Below are 17,296 nucleotides of genomic sequence, written 5' to 3' on the forward strand. Positions count from 1 at the left end.
CTCCCTTCCTCCCTCCCTCCCTCCCTCCCTCCAAGCTACACCCTCAGCCCTATTTTTTTATTCTTTATTTTGAAACAGGGTCTCAATGAGTTGCAAAGGGCCTCATTAAGTACTGAGGCTATCCTCAAATCATGATTCTTCTCTCTCAGTCTCCCAAATGCTGAGATTACAAGCATGCACCACCACGCCTGGTTAGTCACCATACTCTTTTAAGTTTTCAATACCCACTTACTTTCCAAGATGAAATATACAACTATTGTTCCAATAGTTGTTTTCCACTGTGATATTATAACATTTCTTCATACAGCATATTTTAGATTAAATTTTATTTTTCTCACTTTTTCATGTTTGTCTAATTCTGTGTGGGAGGTTGGAATTTTGTAGTGTGGTCGCAAAGACAGACTATACTTCTGTAGAACATAAATCAATCTTTCTAAATAGAAGATAGATGATAGATACACATATATGTCTATATATGTGCATATACAAATTACATATACTACCTATATGTAGACATAACCACATTGTATTTTAGCCCTGTATGTTTTATTGCTACTTATAATTCTACATTGACTGTATTATGAAATTTTTTCTAAAACATAATTATATATAGAAAAAAGACAGATAATAGTGTTATCTGCCATCATTATAAAGTTTTACTACAATACAGTATTAAGATAAATTAGTCATATGTATGTTAATATGTCATAAAATCTAAAAAGAAATAAAAATATAGAAATTAATAATTTGCAAAGACTAGAAATATCAGAGATTAATTGATAGAAAAGGAAAATTTCTAGAAGGTTAAGTAAAATACTTACAGTATTCTTCTGGCAGATGATTTCCTGAAAAATAAAAAAATTATAGCAGAGGTTAATAGAAAATCAATGACACTATTGGATTGCTCTATGTAGGAATATTTTTTAAAATTTATTTAGGTACTGGGGATTGAACCTAGAGGCATTATACCTATAAGATACAAACAATTCCAGTCCTTTTTGGTTTTTAATTTTAAAGCAGCATCTCATTAAGTTGCTAAGTCTTGCTAAGTTGCTAAGGTTGGCCTGGAACTTATGACCCTACTGTCTCAACCTCCTAAGTCCAGTGATTACAGGTGTGCACCACTGCATCTAGCTGGGAAAATCTGTACTAATAGTTATATCAGCAATTAAAAATTTCAGAGCATAAAGTTTCTGCATCTGAGGAGTATATAATCTAATGGAAGAAATAGGAGAACACAAAAGTATTATCTATGGTTTAAGAAAAATAACACAATCATGTAGAATCTCCAAATTGAATAATCTAAAAATCATTACTGCAGTGTATGTATGTGCAGAATTACCAGATCCACAATGATCTCTTTGGAAAAAGAATTAAAAGAAGTTTGCTTTCCCCAAGCACAAGCTCACATCTTGGGAGAGAAGCCAGCAGTGTGCTATATTTCAGGCAGCTAGACAGAAAGGGTATTGGCCACTGGCAAACCCACGCATGGAGTACTAAGGACACTGACAATGGCTGCAAACATAACAGAGATATTTTCTTTTTTTCAATTTATTTTTGCAATACAGGGGATGGAACCCAGAGGCATTTTACCTCTGAGCTATAGCACCAGCCCTATTTTTTTATTATTTATTTTGAAACAAGATCTTACTGAGTTGCAAAGGGCCCACTAAGTAGCTGAGGCTGTCTGTGAACCGTGATCCTCCTGTCTCCGCCTCCCAAATGCTGGGATTATAAGCGTGCGCCACCACGCCCGGCTCATAACAGAGATATTTTCTACTAGGAAGTGTCATGGTATAAACATACCCCGGGAGCAGCTTCCTATCTTTTAGGCTGTGAGGAGTGAGATCATAAAAGTAACATAGCTGTCTAGTGTCCGACACAGAGAAAGCTCTCAGGAAAATGAGCTACCACTGCCGTTATTCCTAGACATCAAGATGACTAGAGATGCCGCGCGGGTGATCTAGATAAGCCCACGGTATACCATCTTCACTGAGGCTGGAGAATCATTATCCAGAAAAGAAAAAAAACAGACAGTGTCTTGGAAAAGATGGCATGGACGTTGTCATGGTAACAGGAAACATAAGGTATTTGTGGAGCAGCAAGGGTGAGTCCATCTGGCTAAGGAGAGGCGCCAGATCTGGCGAGGTGAGCGTAGAGATGCAGGGCCCAGCTGACTAGCTGTCATCTTTCATCCTAAGGTCAAAATGCTAATTCAACACAGCACACAAAGACGAACTAGAGAGAGGAAAAAAACACACTGGGCAGTATTGAGAGTCAGACTAAAATACTAAAAGATAATTTTCAACACTTCACTTTTTTTTTTTTTTTTGGTGGTACTGGGGTTCCTGGAAGCCCTTCTACCTCAAGGCTACACTCCCAGACCTATTTTTATATTTTTATTTGGAAACATGGTCTCTTAAGCCAGCGCAGCTGGCTTCAAACCAGCGCGATCCTCCTGTCTCCGCCTTCCAAGCGCCGCGATTACAAGCATGAGCTACCAAGCCTGGCAATACCTCACTTTCTTGTAGATACAAAAGGACATGTACACACTTAAAAAGAAACAGTGTAGCTGGGCGTGGTAGCATGCTTATAATCCCCAGGCTTGGGAGGTGGAGACAAGAGGATCACGCAGGTTCGAAGCCAGTCCCGCTGGCTTAAGAGACCCTGTTTCCAAATTTTAAAAAGTATAAAAATAGGTCTGGGAGTATAGCCGGAGGTGGAAAGGTTTCTAGGAACCCCAGTACCACAAAAAGAAAGAAAGAAAGAAAGAAAGAAAGAAAGAAAGGAAGAAAGTGTAAGTCTGAATGGACATGCAGCATGTGTGCAACACACATGTAAAAGATCAAAGACTGACAGAGGGTCAGGCATGGTGGCGCACGCTTGTAAATCCCCCGCTTGGAAGGCGGAGACAGGAGAATCGCGTACATTCGAAGCCAGCCATGCTGGCTTAAGAAACCCTGTTTCCAAATAAAGATATAAAATAGGTCTGGGCGTGTAGCCTGGGGGTAGAAGGGCTTCTAGGAACCCCAGTACCACCAAAAAAAAAAAAAAAAAAAAAAAAAAAAAAGAGTTACAGAGACAGCAAGGGCTATGGTTTTTCATGGAAAGATGCTACTGTAAACAGGGAAGAGCAGCAGAGAGGTGGAGCTCACGCTGCGCTGTGGAGGATGATGCCAACGCAAAGTCCCAAGGCGGGAATCCAGGACAGGGGTCTAGGGAAAGTGAAGGCCCACTTAAGTAACCACTGATACCATCACTAGCAGTCACAGAGACTATTTTGGGGGGCAATGTACAGGGGAGAGAATAAAAGGGACAGTTAGAAAAGATCTGGAGGGCAATCATGCTAAAGCAGGAAGCTCATCTTGACACAGATAATAAGATGATAAAGTTATTGGGGAATTACTAAAGAAGGCTTTGACTGCTAAAACAAAGTACTGTGTTCTGAGAGCACTTAGCAGTCAAAGTGCTTTTTGAGGTCAGCGTATGTCTACTGGGGCACTGAATGGCAAAGACTGGAGAGAACACGAATGCCCATCATCTAGAAACTGGTACCCACGTACAGTGGAATACAATACAAGCAAACAAAGGATGAGGAAGGAAGTCCTTTTGTAGTGTCACAGAAAGAGCTCCAAGATATATGGCTAAGTGAAAAAAAACACAAAATACAGAGGATTTTTATCCTTGTTCCTGTTTGTGTAGGAAAAGAAAGACAGAAAGTAAAACCTAATTTGTATATTCATAAAATCTCTCTGGTGGGATATACGAGAAACTTATAATAGTAGTTACCAATGAAATCAGCTGGCTGACCAGGGCATAAATGTACAAAAATAACTTCTCTCCCACAACACCAAGAGCACAAGGTGCAGACTTTTCCCAAGGCTCTACTTGATTGACGGAGCTTCTCTCCAGAGTGGCAGACCACACATGCCCTCTCAGATACTGCCCTCTTTTTATAGGAACACCCTTCTCTCTTCCCTCTCATAACAAGGAAGTGTCCTTCAGTGCATCCTCTCCTACACGACCTTCTCTGTGTAGAATATAAGAAACCTGCAGTCTGTGAAGCTGGCCTAGCTTTTCAGCAGGAGGTAAACAAGGGCTTCAATTCTGCCATCGTGAACCCTCACACAGCGGTTCACAGACCACACGGCATGTTTATGTTTGTGATGCTTGCACTCCACACCATGAGCTCCTCGTGTCTGAGCCCAGGCGCTTTGTTCATGTCTGTGTATGGACTCATTGCCTCACAGAGTCCATGACACACAGTAGGTACTCAATGAGAGCATGAATAAATGAATAAGCTAACAAATTCTAAAAGTATACATTCAAATTGCACTAGGAATCAGGGTAGACACATGTATATGCACTGTAGTCTCACATCATCATGTAGTTCAAAGTAATAGGGACAGAGGCACTTGGTGAGCTCCCCGCCCCGCCCCAGCTTCCTCCTCACTCCCTCTCCTCTCCCTACAGGACACTAATACCAGACTGGCACTGGTAGTTTCACACATGTACATAAAGTCACCTGAAGGGTTTCCCTCATCAATTCTCCCTCCCCTCCACTGCACCCTCCTTAGACTACCTTCATCACTCCACTGGGGTTTCTCCTCCTTTAGCTAACGTCCCTCTTGTCCCCTGATTGCCCACATCAGTTCTGGCATGGCTTTCTGCCAGTTGTGAACCACCCCATTATCATCATCTTCTTCTCCTTCTCCTTCTCCTTCTCCTTCTCCTTCTCCTTCTCCTTCTCCTTCTCCTTCTTCTTCTTCTTCTTCTTCTTCTCCTCCCCCCCCTCTCTCTTTCTCGGTGTTGGGGATTGAACCCAGGGACATTCTACCTCTGAGCTACACCCCCAGCCCAACTGGGAGGCTGGAATAAGTGACTGCTGCTCAAGGCCTTTCGTAGTCAGTGCTTTCTTTGTGCTGCTAGCAGGAGATTCACCCTCAAGCTCCCCATGCCCCTCCTTTGGGTGCTTTAGACACAGAAAAATAAGTGGCAGGGAGGGGAGGGTGGTGAGACCCGGAGACTAAGGCCCATGGAAAACCACCATGGCTGTTGCCGGCTTAGAGCCAATGTGTGTCTTCCCGAGGACTTGCTCCTCAGAGTGACAACACTCTCACCGCCTCCTCTGCCTTCATTTCAGATCCTACATGCAGCGTGACAAATGGTGGTGATGTATTAAAACCATTCCCACAGCAAGCCACTGGATTCTTATGAACTAATGTTTTGTGGAGGCTAAATAGACTTAGATCATTCTCCTGAAGGAGACAGAGCTTACTCAGTGTATGATGTGACCTTAAAGGAAACATCGACTTGAAAGAAGAGGTGCTATCTATGCATTTTAACTCAGCCCAAGTAAGTGGCGATCGAGACCTCACAGGGTATTTCTACCTACAGAGGCAGGACAGGGAATGTTTCATTTATACTATGCCCATAAAGGGAAGAAAACAGAAATAAAGTCAAGATATAACTGCTCTATTTCACATCAGATCATGGAAACTCTCATAGAAAATCTTGGTAAAAAGATAAAAATCAATATAAACTCCAGTTTTTTTTGACAGCGAAATGTTTCTCAAGATGCAATATTAAGAAAAAGGATAAAGTCAGCCTACTCTGACTGTATACTTATCTGAGGTTGTTAGGAGGTGCGATCCGTGTATATCCTGGTTGTACTAGAAGCATCCAAAATTGATATTTCAATTTTCTAATAATCTTTGATAACTAAACAAGAAAATAAAAAGAAACAATCTAGGTCTCATGTCAATACCATGTTTGATAGCTCTCTGGGACAATATATCTTTGAAGAAGTCACTTAAAGCGTAAATAAATGGAGTGTCTTCAATATTGCAAAGCATTGTAAGGCATAGTGGCACACGCTTGCAATCCCAGCATTTGAGAGGCTGAGATCAGAAGATCGTGGTTCAAGGCCAGCCTCGGTTACTTAGTGAAGTTCTTTGCAACTCAATTAGACCCTGTTTTAAAAAATAAAAAGACAAAAAAATAGGGCTGGGGGTGTAGCTTGAAGTTACAAAGTTACAATGCCCCTGGGTTCCATTCCCAGTACTGCTAACAACAACAACAACAACAACAACAACAATCATAATAGTAATAATAATGATAATAATATATCGCAAAGCATGACTAAAAGGTACGTAAGGGAGGAGGTGGGAGGTGACCAAATCAGATTCCTGGTGGGGAAGCAGGGGCGGCCAGGACCTTAGCTTCCTGGCAGAAGAGAAAGGAACAGGGTGGGACTTCTGCCTCAGGAAAAGAACATGGTCCAGCTGGTGCCTTTCTGGGGCTTCCCTTCTGGCCCTTTGTCTGTCCCGGTGGAAATTAACAGTTATCCATTAGAGCTAGAAAGATAAAACTATTTCCTGCACTTCTCAGCTCCACCCTCCCACCTAGTTTCTGTGCTTCAGTGTCAACCATGAGCTGCGGTGAACATCCCTGGCCTCGCTGGGGTGAGACGCCCCGCTCCCCTTGCTGCGCCCTGCTGAAATAAAGCTGAGCAGTCTCAGGAAGAGTAATCCAACACAACGAACACTAACCCTGGCACAGTCTTTAAAGAAGGAATCTAAGTACATTCGTGTTTACACCTGGTGCTTTTAGAAAAGCTCGCTGTATCACAAACAAACCAAAACCATTTACCAAAAACCTAGAAAACCATCATTTTAAAGAACATGTGACATCTGTGGACAGACTAAAGGAAAGGTTCCTAGTGATGAGTCAAAGAATAAGGGGTTCACCCCCGCACTGACGCTCACCAGCTGTGTGTGGTCCTAAAAAAGTCACTGGATAGCTCCAGGCTCATTTCTCATTTATAAACAAAGTATTTCCATTCTGTCCAATCCAGTACCTAATATGTTGGACTCACTGGGTTGTACATGAAGACCAAACAGGGTAAGTCCATGCAACAACTTGAAGCACTTGAAAGCCACATATAATATGAAGTATTAATCACATCAAAGCAAACAACTCCAGCTTGATTCCGATGTTACCAGACCCTGAGACACTGTGCACTTGTGTTCATGGTCGGGGTAAGAACACATCCTTCTACTGCAATCCTGTGCCAGAAGTCAGGTAAAATTATGCCAAAGCTGGAAGGTAATCCTAAAAGACATTCTCTCTTTTTCTCTTTTTCTATTATGTTTCATGTTTTAATAAAAATTTTTGTGTGTGGGAGAACTCCATTGTAAGTAGGTAAATGTCTCTGAACCGGCTGCTTCATGGGTGACATTCATGGGTGACACAGCATTTGACATAGTTTCTTCACACAAGCTTTGCTTTTTACAGTGTTGGTATTGTTATAATTGGCTCCCTCTTTTTTGTTACTTGCTGTTTCTTTCAGCAACATCTAATGGAACCATACTATCCAAGTCCATGAATTTCTTTAAAAGAAAAAACTATGTTGCTAAAGTTGTTGGAAAGTTACACCTATAATGATTTTCTGTACAGTAAATCACATTTGACCCATAAATTTTGGTGATGATTTCAAAGATGCATCCTAAAAGAGGATGATGGCTTGGAGGGCCACAAAGATCAACTGCCAAAGAAAGGATCCCGTATCTATAAAAAACAAAAAGGAAAAGAATCCAGCAAGGCTTGCCCCATTTCTGCCGTGTGTGGAGGCGCTCCTTCCTGCTCTTCATGTCAGCCAACAGGTCTGTGATGAGAGTTTCTACCAAAGAAAGATGTAGCTGGTGTCAACCTGGTGATGCGATGGCTTGTTTCATAACCTGTGTAGTATACATTTTCCTCTCCTTTAGACAAAACGGTAAAAGAGGCTAGAAATGCTGAGTGGGTGGCTTGGGTACAGGACGATAAGGAGTTAGAAAGAAAACAATTTGGGCTACAGAACACTGAATTCTCTCTAACCTTTTCCACTCTGTCAGGCATTCTACAACTGGGAAGTTAACACTGCTAAATAAATCATTCATCTGGTTTGTAGATTCAAGATCCTTGGAGAAAAATCTCCGTAAAGTAGTGATATATGTATATATTGTCTTCTCCTCCTCTTCCTGATTTCCTCTTTCTTTTCCCCACTTTGAGAGTCTGATCTTTTCAGAATTAAGTAAAATAAAGGAACAATACTTCTCTATGTTAACAACAAAAAAGCTTCCTGTGAGAGCCGGGGATGATGGTTCACCCTTGCAATCCCAGCATTTAGGAGGCTGAGACAGGAGGATCTCTGTTCGCAGACAGTCTCAGGTATTACTTAGTGAGGCCCTTTGCAAGCCAGTGAGACCTTGTTTTAAAATAAAGAATAAGGCCGGGCGTGGTGGCGCATGCTTGTAATCCCTGCGCTTGGGAGGCAGAGACAGGAGGATCACACAGGTTCGAAGCCAGTCACGCGCGCTGGCTTAGGAGACCCTGTTTCCAAATAAAAATGTAAAAGTAGGTCTGGGAGTGTAGTCCGGAGGTAGAAGGGCTTCCAGGAACCCAGTACCACCAAAATAAATAAATAAATAAAATAAAATAAAATAAAGAATAAAAAATAGGGCTGGGGGTGTAGCTCAGAGGTAGAATGCCCCTGGGGGTTCCATCCCTAGCACTGTAAAAAAAAAAAAAAAAAAAAGAAAGAAAGAAAAAGAAAAAAAAAAAGCTTTTCATGAAAAAAATAAGAAGTGTACAGGATGTAGTGTTTTGCCCAGGAGAGGACAGAATGCCAATTTTAATAAAGTGCTGATTCTAAATTGACACAAGGCTATAAAGTAAGCAGGATACTTTCAAGGACTTTTTTTTCAAGACTTTTTTTTTAACAGGCAGCCCTGTTAAAAGGGGCATGACCAATTATTTCTGTTTTACAGATTGTTAGATTACTTTATTAGGTCATATTTTCTTTTTTCTTTTTATTTTTTCTTTAATTTTTTTATTGGTGCACTGTATTCATACATCATAATGGGATAAAAAAAAAAAACCTTTGTAGACATACATGCACACATCACCCAGATAGCCCCTACCCAATCCCCACCCCGTTCCCTCCCCAACCCTCCTTCCCATGCTTGGCTTAGTGGTTGACATCTAGTATTATAGCAATTTATCCAAAATTAACAATGATAATCTCACATAACAGTTTCATTAGGTCATATTTTCAAATGACTTTTTTTATAGTTCTCGGGATTGAACCCAGGGGCATTCTACCTCTGAGCTGCACTCCCAGCCCTGTCTTATTCTTTATTTTGAAACAGGGTCTTACTGAGTTGCGGAGGGCCTCACAGGTTGCTGAGGCTGGCCATGAACCTGAGATCTTCCTATCTCAGCCTCCCGAGTACTGGGATTAGAAGTGTGTACCACCACACCTAGCTCAAATGACTTTTTTTGTTTTTAACCTTTACTGTCTGTGTGCCTGGTACCACCAATGAAGCTGGTATTACTTTATGTGCTACAAAGAATCCAGCAAAACTCTACTATTAAACTAAAAGAGTCATATATCTTTGGGGGGAAAAAAACTTTAATTCCATACACAACTCAAGGGAAAACCTAAATTTAAATTCATTATATACCGCGGTAAGGGAAGTAAAACTTTGAGAAAATGCAGCAGTAATATAAGATTAAGAAAACAGAACTCTATTTTTGTGGGTTTAAGAACACTCTGGACTGAGTACATCTGTCAAATACATTCAAGATCCAACTAAAACTTAAAGTTATTTCCAACAAAAACTACCTTGATATCCTAATTTACTACAAACTGGTATAAATGTCAAAGTAAACAGCAGGGAGCTCATCAGTCTTTTAAAACTACAACTATTTCTTTGCTTCAAGTGGATATGAATGTGTATCAGAAAAAAACGTCCAATTTCACACATAGAGGCACCAATGGAGATTGGGATCTCTGCTCCTGCAGACAAAAGGTCATAGGTCTAGATACCAGGGAGCTCCTTGTAGGAGCACCTATGCTAGGTCTCAAGGTTCTTCCATGTTGTATCATGTGTCAGAACCTCTTTGTTTTTATGACTGAATAATATTCCATTGTGTGTACACACCCTGTTTTGTTCATCCATTCACCTGTTCATGGACACTCTCACCTTTTAGTTTGTTGTGAATAATGTCGCCGTGCACATGGGTATACAAACACCTCTTTCAGATTTTGCTTCTAATTCTCTTGGAGAAATTATATATTCTCCAGAAGTGGAATTGCTGGATCATATGGTAAATCTATTTCTAATGTTTTGAGGAACCGCCATATAGATGAATTTGCTGATTTTTTAAAGACTAAGTAGCTGATGGTGTTACAAGTTTTTGGTTTGCGCACAGATGATTTCCAGTGTGGTTTCCTAGTGAGATGCTAGTCAGCTTCTCATCTAGCAAGCGATACAGGCATTAAGGGAGGGGAGGGTAACGAGCACGACATAGGTATGAAACAGACTCAGTGAGACAGCAAAGGAGCAGGCATGCAGATAAGCTGCTGTAGAGAACAGTCCACTAAGGAAAATGTCATCTGTAAAGCAACTCTTCTGACAACATGTAAAAGAAAAAAACAACTGAATTCCTTGAATAAGTAACAATCTAACTTCATCATTATGTTTCAGCATGAGCTGAGCCACTACCAGCTGATATGTATATCAATCTCCATAGGATCATTTCCTAAGTAGTAGATAAATTGGGAATAAAGCCAGTCGTACAGAAATCATGCACAAAAGGAGGAGGATCCAAAGACATCTGAGACTTTCGAATCACAGCCAGAACATTACAAAAAAGAAACTAAAAATATTTGAGGGTTCAAATTCCCAAAATGTATGTAAGTTATCCTGATGGATACAGAAACAATAAAGAATATCACAGCCTTTTAATTATGAAATAGTTAACTATGAAATATTTTAGGCATATTAAAAGCATAAAAATTAGCAGACACCCACATATCTACCACCTAAACTTCAAAAGTTACAGTATAGCTGGTAGTGGCACATGCCTATAATTCTCAGCTACTTGGGAGGCTGAGTCAGTAGAATTACAAGATCAAGATCAGACCGGGCAACTTAGCGAGACCCTGACTCATTAAATCTTGACACAGTCTCTCAATATACATTAAAGGCACAATGAGAAGTTCTTATGATATTTATTTAAAGAAACCTGTGAAAAATGTGTTAGGATTCCAAGGAAAAAAAGAATCAACTTCCCTTTCTCAAAGTACAATCATGACCTTTTTTCTAGAATGAATAATTCACTCTTATAACAATAAAATAGCAATTGTGGTTTAAAACAGCTATGTATTCTATAGAAAATAACATAATATGATTAGTTTCTAAATATCCTTTCAAATGACAGCAGTCATAAATTTTTAGTATTTTATAGTGCCTATCCACTAGCTCAAACTTAAAAACAATTTTTTTTTCTCCTATAATTTCTTCCTGGGAATGTGCTGCCAATGAGAAAATGCTGTCTTCAACAAAAAGCAGATGAAAATAAAACTGGTGCAGCTGTACTTTTCTTGAGGTCCAAAGAATTAACCTCAGTGAAGCTGATACATGACAAGAATAGCATTCTAATTCTGTCTGTGCCCGGTGCAAAGAGGGAGAAGCTTCATTCTGTTTTATCTGCCGAATCCTTTTTTCATAGACTATTTCAAGTGTCTTTATTCTTATTTCACTGCAGTTTTCCTTGCTGATGGTAGATGTAAAGATAGAAGAGTTATACCTCTAACCAACTGCAACAACAACAAAAAGACAAATTAGCAGGGCGTGGTTGTGCACGCTTGTAATCCCAGTACTTGGGAGGCTGAGACAGGAGGATCGTACAGATTAGAAGCCAGTCTCAGCTACTTACTGAGGCCCTTTGCAACTTAGTGAGACCCTGTTTGCAAATAAAATATAAAATGGGTTGAAGGTGTAACCCGGAGGTAGAAAGCCCTTGGGTTCCATCCCCAGCACCACACACACCAAAAAAAAAAAAACAAATTTTACTACACACACACACACACACACACACACACACACACAAGCACACATGTGCATGTGTGTTATTATTTTAAAATTTATTTTTATTTATTTATTTGTTTTTGCCCAATTTTGAATAGATTGAGATCTTTTAGGACTCAAGAGGAAACTGTTGGAATGCAAATAAAGAGATAAATAAATAAATAAATAAATACTTCCTATACCTGACACCATGTACTACCTAGCTAGAAACAGTCTAGATTAGAAAATGGTAAATGCTTAAGTTAATGAAAGGGTTAAAAGAAACAATACATTGTGTGCATAGGACAACTCAGGAGGCATAGTCAATGACTTTTCTAAATGAACACACTTAGCAGGAATGTCTTATGTACTTGGAACTGGAAGTACAGCCAGTTCTTGGTATGCACACAGGATTGGTCCAGGACACCCAAGGATACCTATTATCTGCAGATGCTCAAGTCATTTATATAAAATGGCACAGTATCTGCACGTCATCTACACACATCCTCCCATACACTGTAAATCAACACTAGATCACTAATCATAACTTACACAATGTAAATACTATGTAAATCGCTATTACCCTGCTGCATTTAGGGAATAATGACAAAGAAAAAAGTTTGCACATACATTCAAAACAGATGCGATTAAAAAAAAAACATTTCTTTCCATGGCTGGTTAAAATTGCAGAATCCATGGATACTGGGACAGGGGGCAACTGAAATAGATAATAAAACTCTGTGGTTAAGGGGTACAGACTTTGGAGTCACCCTGTTTCAGAATAAAATAAAATAAAGCTGGGGGTGTAGTTCAGAGGTAAAATGCCCCTGAATTCAATCCTCAGCGACACACACACACACACACACACACACACACACACACACACATTCTATAAAATAGTAATAGAATATATACTTCACAAGGCTGTATTAAGAATTAAATGTGAAGCCAGGTGTGGTGTCATATACCTATAATCCCAATACTTGGGAAGCTGAGAAAGGAGGATCTCAGGTGTGAGGCCAGCCTTAGCAACTTAGTGAGATCCTCAGAAACTTAGTTAAAGTCTATTTCAAAATTAAAAAATAAAATGGCAAGGGGGATAGCTTGGAGAAAGAATATTGCTGAGTTAAATCCCCAGTAGCACAAGAAAAAAAATTAACTGTGAACATGTGTATGGATAAAGCACTGAATATGGATCACATAGTGATTTCTCAGTAAGATGCAGCTATGAGGTACAAGATAAATGTGCATGGTCTAGACATCATTAGCCTTTTTAAAGAACTGCTTTAGTCAAATACCTGTAATACCCCTATGTAGCAGCTAGCTGAAAACAATTAAGCCAATCTAACCTGTTCCTTGCAAACTTCTGGTAAGATTAGCTTGATCTCATTCATTCACAATGTAATTTTAATTCATGAAAAAACAAACAAACAAACAAAAAAAACCCATTTCCCTAGGAAAGAATAGCCATAAAGTTAAATAGCCAGATACCAGGAGGGCCAGAGCAAAAACCGTGTAGAGTGAAAAAGGTCGAGTATAGGACTGCCTCCTTAAATAAGCTGAGCCCAAAGAAAAACTAAAAATAAGCAAAGAATATAGTAGTTGCATTCTTTCAACAACTGCTAATAGTTTGTAAATAACAATAAATCCAAATGTTTAATTAAGAACACAGTAAAAAAAAAACCTTTATTATGTACTAATTATACTAATTAAGGGGCAAATCTGGAAGAAAATTAAGTAGGGTTTTTAAAGGATCACTCCAAGTAAAAAACAGATTTAGACCAAGTGGGGACAAATCTCTTAGAAGCATCTCAGAGTATTTTGAAAAGGGATGTGCCTATTAATCACCAGCACAACAGCTGGGCATGCAGTAAATATATTTGCTTAGTGAAACTCTGCAGGTTTTTTTTTTTCCCCAGAGAAAGTCACACATGCCTTTAGATACTCTGATAAAAGCAAGGCGATACTAACAATGTATGTTTTTGCAAGGATTTGGGATGGGAGATCTTCACTAACAATAGCTAAGCAATTAGAAGTATGTTCTGAGCCAGGCGTGGTGGTGAATGCTTGTAATCCCAGCATTCGGGAGGCTAAGACCAGAGAATCTCGGTTTGTGGACAGCCTCGGCTACTTGGTGAGGCTCTCTGCAACTCAGTGAGACCTGGTTTCAAAATAAAGAATAAAAAATAGGGCAGGGAGTGTAGCTCAGGGGTTGAATGCCCCTGGGTTCCACCCCTAGACGCGCAAAGGAAAAAAAAGATGTACTGAACTCCAGGGCTCCACATCCCAAGGTTGGTTTTGATTTGGGAACCAAAAGGCAGAGATAGAAAAGGCCACAAGAAACTAGCTGGAAGTTTCACAGAGGAAATGAAAGACATCAGGCTCAGTGTGAGTTCCACTGAACTGTAAGATGCTTTTCGATGAATCATGCAGTGTAGAGTCATTGGCCTTGCAAAAGCACATTCAGCAACCTTGTTGGATGGTGGAACTGCTTTTATATTAGACACATTTTCCTATTAATGTAGAGAATGACATTGGGGCAGGTTGAATTTTGTAGACAAAATACAGTGAGATTGTTTTGAGTACTGGTGATTGAACTCAGGGGCATTCTACTTTCAAGCTAAACCCCCAGCCTTTTATGTGTTGGGAGGGAGCTGGGGACTGAGCCACAAGGGCATTCTATCTCCGAGCCACATCCTCAGCCCTATTTTATACTTTTTACTTGGAAATAGGGTCTCACTAAGTTGCCAAGAGCCTCACTAAGTTGCTGAGGTTGGCTTTGAACCTGCAAGCTTCCTGTCTCAGCCTTCAAAGTGCTGGGTTTATAGGTATACGCCATCATGCCCAGCTACATAAGTTTGTATTCTCCAATCTTTTTGACAGTAGAAATGGTCTACATCAGGTAAGTGTTTATTCATGGACTGAATGACTATAGGGCAGATTAAGTCTTATAAACAAACTACAAAGTTTTTATTCCCCTTCTGCAATCTTAATTGAAATGATAACCCGAGGATAGCAATTCCTAAGGATACTTAAAGCATTTCAAATAGGAAGCATATTTTTAGGAGTCACATGAGTACAACACCACCACAAAGGCGAGGTGAGGAGCAAGGTCTGATGTTCCTATGTGATCTCTCTTTCTTTCTTCCCACCAGCACAATCTCCTGGCTGCAACTTGACCTGGAACTCGGAACTCATGTTTTTTCTACTTGTAAATTATCAAATTTCTACATTGAATTTTAGATAAATTGCACCACTTAAATAGCCGTGGGTGCCTAATTATCAAACTGAGAGAAACATATTTCCACAAACATGAGCTACTTAACTTGCTCTGGATGACAGAGAAGTCTCCCTGGATGCTGGCGTGAAAAGTGAACACAGAATGACAGAGGCAGTACCTTCAGGGACTGCAGAGAGTCTGAGTTGGTATCACAGTAGAGGATGATGTTGTTGGCCATACTGAAGCTCTCTCTCACTCCAAGGTGGTAAAACAAGGACGGCTGTCGGAAGGCGTCGCTCATCTCCACAACCGCAATATCTGCAAGCAGAAAACAAAGTCCCCAACCATGACACCTGCATCATGCCCAGTAAGCATAATGGGGTTTCAATAACTTAGCACTCAGAAGAAGAAATGAGAGAATGCAAGGGGTTTTCCCTCTTCAATTACCGCTAAAATGTTCAATTTGCAGTTCTACCGCATGGAGTTTCATAAAACTCAACAAATCTGTCATTTTCTTTAACAAGAAGTAAATCATACAAAGATTGTAAACTCAGGACAGCCTGCAATGGTGGGAAGCAGAAGCTAAGGCTTTCTGTTAAATTTTAATATGAAAACAAGTAACTATGGTAACAAATTAAAAAAACTTTTAAAAAGCAGAATCACAGAAAATAGTAGCAAACGTAAAATGAGATATAAAAATAAGTAAACTTATTAGTCCAGCGCTAGTTATATAATTATTCATTATTAATATCTACTAGGTTCTTGGAAAGTATAATCAAGAAAAAAAGAGTAAAAGTATAGAAGATTATGACTAAGAAGACAAATATAATCACAGATACAAATCCTTCCTAAGCTCAAAGAAGACTCATAACTCAGCTAGTAGAAGAAACCTTACACCAGAATTTAGGACTAATGTTATAGCAATTAAATTCAGATTGCTCTCAAACTCATTTGTGTATACAAACAAAAATATGAACGAAATACTAAAACATGTAGCAGTGTCATATTTCAAGACCACGAGTTTAAAATTTGAGAATGCAAAGATAGCTCAATGTAAAAAAAAAAAAATCATGACCATCTCCATAGATGCTTCAAGTCTATTAATTAAGATACAAAATTCATTTCTCATTTTTAAAAACCACAAAATGATCTATTTCAGTGTTAGAGGGCATGTTTGGCATGCATGAGGCACTGGGTTGAACCCTTAGCAATATCTCCCCAAATTAACTTCAAACTAAAAATGTGAGGGCACTTCCTTAACATAAAGGACAAAATACACTTCATAACAAATGCTAGCTTTGTGCTTATAGGTATGCCCATGAAAATCAGAAATGAAAGTCTGTCCATTATTCTCAGACTTGCCTATCATGGCTTTCTGAAAATCTCAGCCAATGAAACAAAATTTTTAGGAAATAAAGGTATATTTAGGTATTTATTTAGGTATAATTCTAAAAGTAAAATAAATATCATTATTTATGGTTGTCCAATAACAACAACAAAAAAGCTTGCTGAATAACTGTTAGAAGTATTAATACAACTCAGTGAGGTGTCAAGATACAAAATTGTGAAAACCAATAGCTTCCTTTGTAACTGCAATAAGCATTTGAAAAATATAAGACAGAACCCATTCACAATTCAATGACAATGTTAACATATAACAAATTTGTTAAAAGATACCTGTAATATCTGACATAAAAAGTTAGTATCTAGCTGAGCATGGTGGTGCAAGCTTGTAATCCCAGTACTTGGGAGGCTGAGACAGGAGGATCACAGGTTCATGGCCAGCCTCCGCTATTTAGTGAGGCCCTCTGCAACTTAGTGAGACCTTGTTTCAGAAAATAAAGAATAAAACATAGGGCTAGGGGTATGTGTAGCCCTGAGGTAGAATGCCCCTGTATTCAATCCCCAGAACATAAAAAAAGTTAGTGTCTTTAAAAATCATCTCTCTTCAGTCAATTTAAAACAAAGAAGTAATGATAAAAACACTTAATAGAAAATTAAACTATCAAAATAAACAGGCAAATTTACAAAACTTTAAAGTGGTAAATGAATATATAAAAATATTCTCTAGCTCTTTTCTAATAAATGCACATTAAACCTAACCTAATGTGCCAACTTCTTTGCCTAAAACCGGAAAGACTATGTAGAAAAATGATACATGTATACTGTGGGGAAATCT

General features: G+C 39.2%; 1 protein-coding gene across 1 annotated transcript in view; it reads right to left on the bottom strand.

Annotated features, from left to right (window-relative positions):
* MAP3K5 (mitogen-activated protein kinase kinase kinase 5) overlaps window positions 1–17,296 on the bottom strand; it is a gene marked incomplete at both ends in the record, with an annotated part of 219,913 nt that overhangs the window by 131,028 nt on the left and 71,589 nt on the right. The window contains 2 exons of the mRNA XM_080700133.1: window positions 822–845; window positions 15,296–15,435. Of these exons, the coding sequence (XP_080556259.1) occupies window positions 822–845; window positions 15,296–15,435 (164 nt within the window). The remainder of the gene's footprint in view (window positions 1–821; window positions 846–15,295; window positions 15,436–17,296) is intronic.

The sequence above is a fragment of the Muscardinus avellanarius genome (assembly GCF_963383645.1).
Source record: "Muscardinus avellanarius genome assembly, chromosome: 8".
Lineage (NCBI taxonomy): Eukaryota > Metazoa > Chordata > Mammalia > Rodentia > Gliridae > Muscardinus > Muscardinus avellanarius.